General features: G+C 46.9%; 1 protein-coding gene across 1 annotated transcript; it reads right to left on the bottom strand.

Moving 5' to 3' along the window:
• Positions 1-5442: 5442 nt before the first annotated feature.
• CDC42EP3 (CDC42 effector protein 3) lies at positions 5443-6210 on the bottom strand (the record flags this gene model as incomplete). Its single annotated transcript, XM_082250030.1, has 1 exon — positions 5443-6210. The coding sequence occupies one exon, from the start codon at positions 6208-6210 to the stop codon at positions 5443-5445; it is 768 nt and encodes a 255-aa protein (XP_082106156.1).
• Positions 6211-8849: the final 2639 nt, after the last annotated feature.

Here is an 8849-nt window from a genome sequence, read left to right as displayed (position 1 = left end):
TCAATGGCGTATTCAGCTACGGATCGTGAACCCTGTCTGATGGACATAAGGAGCTTCGCAGCAGAGGCAGCACGAGCCGGCACATCGAATACCCTCCGAAGAGAAGCAACAAAACCGGAAAACTCGGCAACCACCGGATTGTTGTTCTCCCATAAAGGGCTGGCCCAGGCCAAGGCCTTGTCCGAGAGCAGCGAAGTTAAGAAGCCCACCTTTGATCTCTCAGTAGGAAAGGCATGTGGCAGCAACTCGAAATAAATGCCCACCTGGTTAAGGAAACCTCGGCACTGAGTTGGCTCTCCCCCAAAGCGCTGTGGAAGGGGGGCAGAACTGGTCATGCCCCGAAACACCGCAGGCGCAACAACAGGTGTCGGGGTAGACTCTGGCGCAACAACCGGAGCGGCAGTAGGAGCGGGCCCAGGAGCGACAACCGACCCATCGGCAACGGGAGCGAAATGAGCCGTGCGTTCAAGCAGGATTTGCAACGCCACGGCGAACTGACCCAACAGGTGATCCTGCTGATCAAGTCTGGCAACCAGCGTGGGTAGCGAGGATGGCCCTGTACCGTCAGAATTCATGGCTTGGTCCTAATGTCACGGAACCATGAACCAGACGTACAACAACAGATAAGTGAAAATAAGAAGGCTTTATTGAAAATCAAGCTGTAAAGCAAAAGTCCAAACGGATGGCAAAACCGAAGCCAGAGGTCAGGAGCCAGGAGGGTAGTCAGACGAAGCCAGGATCAGGAACCAGCAGGGTAATCAGACGAAGCCAGGATCAGGAACCAGAAGCAGCAGCAGTCTTAGAAGCATGTGAACACAGGAGGACCAAGCAAGGAACTGAAGCCACAGACCTCCTATATATATGAGCTAGGCATCCAGCTCCTCCCAGTGGGAAGGAGGAGCCGCAGAGTGGGAGGCTACAAGAAACCCAGAAACCAAGATGGCCGCCAGCACATGTCAAACGAAGGAGAACAGCAAGAAGGTAAGACCATGACATCTTGGCAGAAGTTTTTAGAGAGGGAAAGGCGTATCTCAGACGATACTGGACCCAAGGAGCCACCAGTGTGTCTGTGGCATTAGCCAGAGGATCCTGAGACCGTGTCCAGAGAGACAGCACAGATGAACTGCAACCCCTGGACCAACTGGTCTGCCAGTTCCACAAAGGCAGGGAGAAGCTGTTCCCCCTCCAGATCCTAGCGCAAAATCTGTGCCCACTTCAACAGAATCTGGGACACCAAAGCTATGGTGAACACCGGCCTAAGAACCGAACCGGCCACAGTAAACATGTGGCAGGCCAAGGTCCCAGCTCTCCTTTCAAAGAGATCTTTAAAAGTCTGAGACTCCTCCACCGGAATAAGGGTGGATTTTGTCAAGCGAAATGCTTAGGGCACCGCCATATTGCCTTTTGGACAACCCCAGTGACTCGCAACAATTTTGTCAAGTAGGCGGGAATACCTTTGCTGCTTTTGGAGGTGCTGCGGGAACCAAAAAAGGGGCCAAGGCCTCCGACGCAGCAGCATTCTCCATTTTTAAAGTTAGCAGCACTGATACCATCAGAGCATCCACCAGCGCCTTCTGATGCCCGACTGTAGTAGAAGGGGAATCATCCTCAATTTCAGAGCAGTCGAACTGCGTGGACGCAGACCCAGTAGGGTCGCTACATACTAAGCTCACCCTGAAACATTCTAATGAGGGAGGCCACCAACTGCGATCGCACAAGGGAACACCGGCCAAGGGTCCACAAATGGACCACCCATGAGGCCGCGCAAAAAATAAGGGGGGTCGTGCTCCATAGAGGACATAGCCCCTCTAAAAGGGGGCTGCCCGCCGTGACGTGGATGAGCAGACAGGGTACCCTCGCCCACACATTAATGGCGGAAAGACTGTCACTAAAAAAGAAGCGCCCCCCCACAGCCCCACCCAGATCAAGAGAGGTGCCAAGCTGGCCATATGGCTCAGCAGGCCGCAAGCCAGGGCCTAATATTTTGTGGAGGCCCAGCCGCAATTGCACACATTTTTAGTCCGGCAGGTGCCCAAAGGGAGAGTTGGGGGCTTCAGTTAGACCCACTGAGGCCACCCCCCAACTGCGGTGCCCAACTCGGCTGCATGGCCTAGTAGACTGCAGGAGGCGGCCTAAATTTTTAAGGGCACCCAGCCGCCAGAAAACAAGCCCCAGCGGAGCTGACTACCCAGGCAGCGGAGGGGAAGGCGGATGCCCGTGCAGGAGGCAGTGGCTTCAGCCATCCTCACAGGGGCCGCCTCACATAGGTTCCGGTCAGCAGCTCGGTTGGCCGCTCGGTCAGCCGCTTGGTCAGCCGACGAGTTGGCCGCAAAGCCCTGGCCCAAATTTTTGCCCAGATCCGGCCGTATGAGGCGTGTACCCGCAGATGGTAAAACATCCGCTACCCCAGCCCAACAACCACTGCAGGGAGCCCAAAGGACATCCCTGCCCTAGTCACCAAACCCCAGGATGGCAGGGAACCCTGCTCAACCCCTGTTGTGCACCAGGAAAACCCAGCCAACAGCAGCAAATCCAACCAGCTCCCCTGCAGAGCATGTAACAGCTAGCTCACAACCACACCCAGGGGGGGGGGGGGGGCGAAAGACCCACAGTGACCAAAATTTAGAGGGGCTGGGGGAAGGGAGGGGAACCCGGGGGTCCGACCGTCCCAGTGAGGGCCCCACGTCCACCCTGAAAAGCCACCAGGGAACGGGGGACACAACTTACCATACCATGGAACCGGGTGGGCCCTGCTCCAGGCAGACCACCTCTCCAAAAGAATGGGGGTGCTGCGGGCCAGGAGGCATCAACTAGCTTCTTGGATTGGATATCTCCCATTCCTTTTCAGTGGACCGTCCATACCCTTCTCTTACCGGAGTCATCATTCACTCATCTGCTGGACCGTTCTTTCATTTGTCAGTTCACTGACTTTAGGCACAGCCCGTTTTCCAACATTGACTCTGCCCAATCTAGCCCCAACCTATAGGGTACACCCTCCTACTCTCTCCCTTCCCCGAACTCCCAGGGGCTCGCACAGAGGGGGATCCCTAGTTACACCCTTTGGCAGGTCACATACGGCGTAAGCCGTGGGTACCCGTCCGTGTGCAAGCGGTACCTGGTAGCGGCCATTTGTTCTTATCTGTCCTGTTTATATTGTCTGTTTGTCCTGTCTTTTGTACGTTTATGGATATATAGCTATTGGAGGAGCGGGCTGCAGCGCCCCCATCAAGGCATTGTACTTGTTTTTAATAATAAAAATATTTGTCTCTGTATTATACCCTCTGCCTATCTTTTGCCAACTCTATAGCTTCTTTATCCCGCATCTATACGGGACATTTTTCATATGCATAGTTTAGCTATGCTGGCATTCATCTACTAGATGAAGGCAATGTAGGGATACTATTTCATTTTGGCTGTATGACACATTCATATTTTATGCGACTCAGGCCTGGACCAGGTCGTATGCATCCTCATGAGACATTTAACTTACAGGCCAGCCCCTGTCCAGTGGGGCTATGTCCCGGTCGATCTACCGCAGAGCTGAGGTCTGCACAAGCTCGCTGGCGGGACCTGGGAGACCGTAAGGATCTGGAATATCCAGTCCGTCGCCCAGTCCAGCAGTTGATTGTAGTTCTCACAGGAACAGAAAATAACAAAAGAGGAAAAAAAATCTGTTTAAAAAGAAAAAATGCTAGGGCCAGACATTCCAGCAAGGAACTAGGTCCTTACTCCTTACTAGGCAGTAAGGACTTAGTCCTGCCTAGTGTCCTAATCCTGTAGGGGGCAGCATACCCCAATGGTTATGAAAATTCTGGAGCTGTGTCCGTCAATGAACGAAAGATAATTTTTTTTTATCAGGACAAGTAGATTTTCATGAGGGTCAAGTAGACTGGGACCCCAATTTTGTCCCTTGGACAAGTAGTTTTTTAGAAAATGTCCACACCCGTGTGTGCATGTTGCTTCTGTGTCTTCTGTTCTGATAAAGTGCTCTCCGTGTGTTGACATTTTACTCAAACATGGGAAAAAAATAAATGTGACCAGTTCACTATGGCCGCATTTACACTAGTAATTTATTGTACTCCAAAATGCTTGCAAAAGGAAGCAGAGGGTTGTGTATACAGTATATGCCACAGCCACCTTGGAAATGCAATCATCAGGCAGTACAACCCACTGATGGTTACTCATTCAACTTAATAAGGCCATCCTATCGCATGCAATGCACATGGTTGCAGTATGTTTGTGCCAGGTTCAAGGAGTTAAAGCTGGCGGTTATGAGGTAATACAACGTCTTCGCACTGCCTGTCAAATGCTCTCTGAAAAGGAATCTGAAGGTGAAACGCTCTTCAGAGAGTAACGCTAGTGAAAACAAGCCAACAGCAATGAAATGTGCAGACACCAATCATAGCAGCAAGTAAAAAAGAAGATATGGATCATACTGTCTAAAAAATAAAAAAAAAAAATAGTCAGCATACGTATGGGTATTTGTCATTGGAAATCTGTTCATGTTTGCTATGGCAACACACTAAGCATATTCAACGTCTACTATAACAGACAGATGAATGGTTTAATAAGGAACTGCAATCTAATCATTACAATTTTGTACCTAGTCACAAGTTTTGATAACAATTACCCTCTACTAAAAACTAAGATGTCATGAAATTTTGTCACATCACTTTGTGTTATCTTTTCTGAAAATGACAATTTAAAATGTGATTTAAAAAATAACAAAAAAAGCAGCACCTGTTTCTTACAGTAAAGTTTCCCTTGTCTTAAAATATTTATAAAAGCTGGCTTTCTGTTTCTGACTGACACATTTTAACATATAGCAGCTGTAACAAATAATTAAACATTTGCAATACTTAATGTATAGGGTGAGAAAACAGTGCTTTATTTATTGCTGTAACCAAAAATGTTTTTGTAGGATTTGGATACAAAATAAAAATGAAATATATGCATTTCTCAAACATAATCTGCAATGAAAAATGTCAAGCAATAAAAAATGCTGAACCCAATATACGTTGTAGAAAAATTAAAAACTCTGCAGAGAAAAAAAAAAATAAGCACATAAAATGTAGAAATAAATTAAACTTTTTGCAACTTTTCCGGGAGTTTAAAACCTGCTGGAGCACGGCAACAATGCAGTTTTTTTGCTGAAAAGAGAAGGCAATCAGGAAGATGTCCAACTTTGAATGAGGTGGATTCTACTAGATATCTATATATGAGCAAACCCAAATACATATAATGTGATAAAAAGATCAGTTTTATGCATTTTTAGAAGATCCCCATAAATTGCTGTTCACAAAATGTCCATGAAATCTGACAAATACGGTATCTTATAGCTGATAGAATACAGATATTTGGGTAAAATATTTCAGTATTGCTACTGAAAACAAAAACATAAAAATGCGGGATGCAAATAAGTGATCCATGACAAAAAAAATCTCACTTATTCTTGTCCATAACATTAAGCACTTCATCCAAAAGAGAAGGACCCAAGTCAAGTTGTAGAGTTAACAGAGAGCCAGCCAGGTCAGTAAGAGATTCTTCTGATTTTAAATTAGTGTCCTTCATGTTGCTTGAAATAGGACTGTGTTCAAATAAGTCTAACCCTTGCCAATCAGTGTATTGTTCAGAGAGACTAGATGAATGGCTTGATCTTCCATTGGTAGAGCATGATGCTGAACTATTAACCTTCCATGTACTTTCACTATCAAACTCCTCTTCATTTTCATAAGGCTGACATTTTTCTAGAAAATTTTCTTCCAAAACTGGCTCACAGCTAAGTCTTGGTGACTTGTATGGGCTGTAAGAGTCTCTTTTGGAATTAAAAGTCACAGCAGATAACAATGGCAAAACTAATGCTTGAGATCCTCCAATCGTTGGTAGGGAGATTGCATTTTTAAGAACTGGTGAAGGAGATTCAGAATACATTGAGTCACAGATACTGTTTGTCCTTAAGAATTCATTATGTCCATTCAAATAGCCACTTCTTGTATTGCCTTGGATGCCTGGCAACAGTTCATAGTTGCCTTGAAGAAATGAGATGTCCCCAAAGACATCATGTTGTCCATCTTTGCCAATATGTATAGTATGTCGAAAATCTCCTAAAGGTGGACTGATTAAATCAGATGACAAAACATCTCTCAGTTTAATTTTTTTCCCCTTTTTGTTGTTGCCAGTCTTCAGATAAATTGGCGTCTTTGCAGGCATTTTAATGTTGTCAGATTTTGGAAAGCAAGGTGGAATGATCTAAAATGTACTATGTTGTAAGGTCACATCTCTGGCTCTGCTGCTACTAAGAGTAATATTCCCAATATGTTGCTTCAGTAAGTACATTCTTTTTGCAAATGCAGAGTTCTTTTTGTCATTAATATAACGTGCTGCTAAAATAAGAGCACCTGCAAAGAAAAAAATATATATGACAATTAGTAGGCATTTATAGTTGATTTATTTTGTTTTCAAATACTATTAAGTGTTATTAACAGTCTTGGTCTGCAGATCAGACATGTGACGTGGATCCCTTCCACTGAGCAGCATTAACCACTTTACCTCTGGAAGACTTACCGCCCTTCATGACCAGGCCATTTTTTTGGGATACAGCACTGCATTATTTTAACTGACAATTGCACAGTCATGCAATGGTGCTCTCAAATAAAATGCATATCCTTTTTTCTCACAAATAGAGCTTTCTTTTGGTGGTATTTGATCACTTGTGTTTTTATGTTATATTCTATAAACAAAAAAAGACCTACCAGTTTGTATAAAAAAAAACTGAATTTTGGTAATCCTTTTCTCTGAGGTTCACTGACGGACACAGCTCCATGTCTTTTTTATACCCTTGGCTTATGCTGCTCTCTCTTCAGGAGTAGCACTAGGCAGAAACAATTTTAGCTTCACCCCTGAGGCAGTCCCAGGGGGTATACCATCACTTCCTGCTATAGGACTTCAGTTTGTAACAAGCAGTGTCAGAAGAATACATAACTCAACCCAACAGAGGGGCGGGTGCTGTGTCCGTCAGTTAACCTCAAAGAAAAGGATTTTACGGTAAGACAAAAAACTGAATTTTTGTAAAATCTTACCGTAAAATTCCTTTCTCTGAGTCCTCCGACAGTCGCCGCCCACTCACAAGTCTTCACCAATGGGTATTGACCTTTTCTCCGCAGGAGTAGCTAGGCAACAAGAATTGTTAATAACAAAAGCTTTTAGCATAGACACACCCCTAGGGGCTGTCCCCTCAGTCAATACCTCCCTGCACCAGCATTCCCAACTCAGTTTGGTAGCATAGCAGTAAGAGTACACAAAAACCCCAAAAGAGGGGCGGGGGGCGGCGACTGTCGGAGGACTCAGAGAAAGGAATTTTTCGGTAAGATTTTACAAAAATTCCGTTTTCTCTTACGTCCTCCGACAGTCGCCGCCCACTCACATGTCTTCACCAATGGGATGTCCCAAAGCAGTGTAGACATGAGGGGTGGGAGACGCAACCGTAGAAAAGGCAACGCAGTACCCACATCAGAGAAAGGAACCTTACCACAGTAAGAGAACCAACTGGGCAACAGGAAAACGTGCTCAACAGGAGCAACAACCCAGGAAAACAAGTAACCCAGGGGTAAAACACCCCAATAACCAAGGGCCCAAAAAAAAAACAAGGGTCCCTAAGAAACTGCCGCACTGAGAACTTTACGGCCAAAGGAGGCATCAGCCGATGCCTGAACCTCCACCTTATAAAATTTTGAGAAGGTGTGAACGGACGACCAAGTCGCCGCCTTACACACCTGGGCCACAGAAGCCTGATGACTGTAAGCCCAAGACGTACTCAAAGATCTGGTAGAGTGCGCCTTCACAGGGAAGGGAGGAACCTTCCCCTTCAAAGCATAGGCTTGCTCAATGGTCTGTCTGATCCATTTGGAGATGGTCGCAGCCATGAAGGACAAAGAGGGAATCCGACTTGCGAAAAGATTTAGTGGACGACCGGTAAACCCTGATAGCCCGGACAACATGCAAGGAATGCAAGGCAACCTCCTTCGGATGCTTAGGCTTCGCGCAGAGCGAAGGCAAGACAATGTCTTCATTAAGGTGAAACTCCGAGATCCTTTTCGGAAGAAAGGATGGGTTAGGTCGCAAGACCACCTTATCCTTGTGAATCACCAGGTAGGGAGAGCTGCAGGACAAAGCCTCCAGCTCCGACACCCTGCGAGCCGAAGTGATCGCCACCAAAAAGGCAACCTTTTTGGACAACAGAGACAACGAGATCTCCCTGATCTTTTCAAAGGGAGCCTGTTGTAACACGGACAGAACTAATTTCAAGTCCCATGGAGGCAAAGGTTCCCTCCTAGGAGGGACCAAATGACGCACCCCCTGAACAAAGGTGCGAATCAATGAATTAGACGCCACAGGGCGTTGAAAGAGAACGGCCAGCGCAGAAATCTGACCCTTAACCGTGGCCAGCGCCAAACGCTGGTCCACTCCAGTTTGGAGGAAAGCCAACACTCGCGACACCGAGTATGAGCGAGGGGAATACCCCCGGACTCACACCAGGCAAAGTACGCTTTCCAAGCACGGTAGTAAATTTTTCCTGACGAGGCTTTTCTAGCCTTGATCAAAGTGGGAATGACCTCAGGGGAGAGACCCTTATCCTTCAGGACCTGGCTTTCAACAGCCAGGCCGTTAAAGCCAGCGACTGTAAAGCAGGATGGAATATCGGCCCTTGAGACAGAAGGTCTTCCCGAAGCGGCAGGCGCCACGGAGCGTCGACTGCCAGATTGACGAGGTCTGCGTACCAAGACCGGCGAGGCCAGTCCAGTGCCACCAGAATCACCGTATGCGGTTCCGAGGCCAACCTGCGAAGGAGC

The sequence above is a fragment of the Pelophylax lessonae genome (genome assembly GCF_965119305.1).
Source record: "Pelophylax lessonae genome assembly, chromosome: 3".
NCBI lineage: Eukaryota > Metazoa > Chordata > Amphibia > Anura > Ranidae > Pelophylax > Pelophylax lessonae.
The sequence above is the reverse complement of the archived record's forward strand: the minus strand, read 5'-3'. Positions and strand labels throughout refer to the sequence as shown.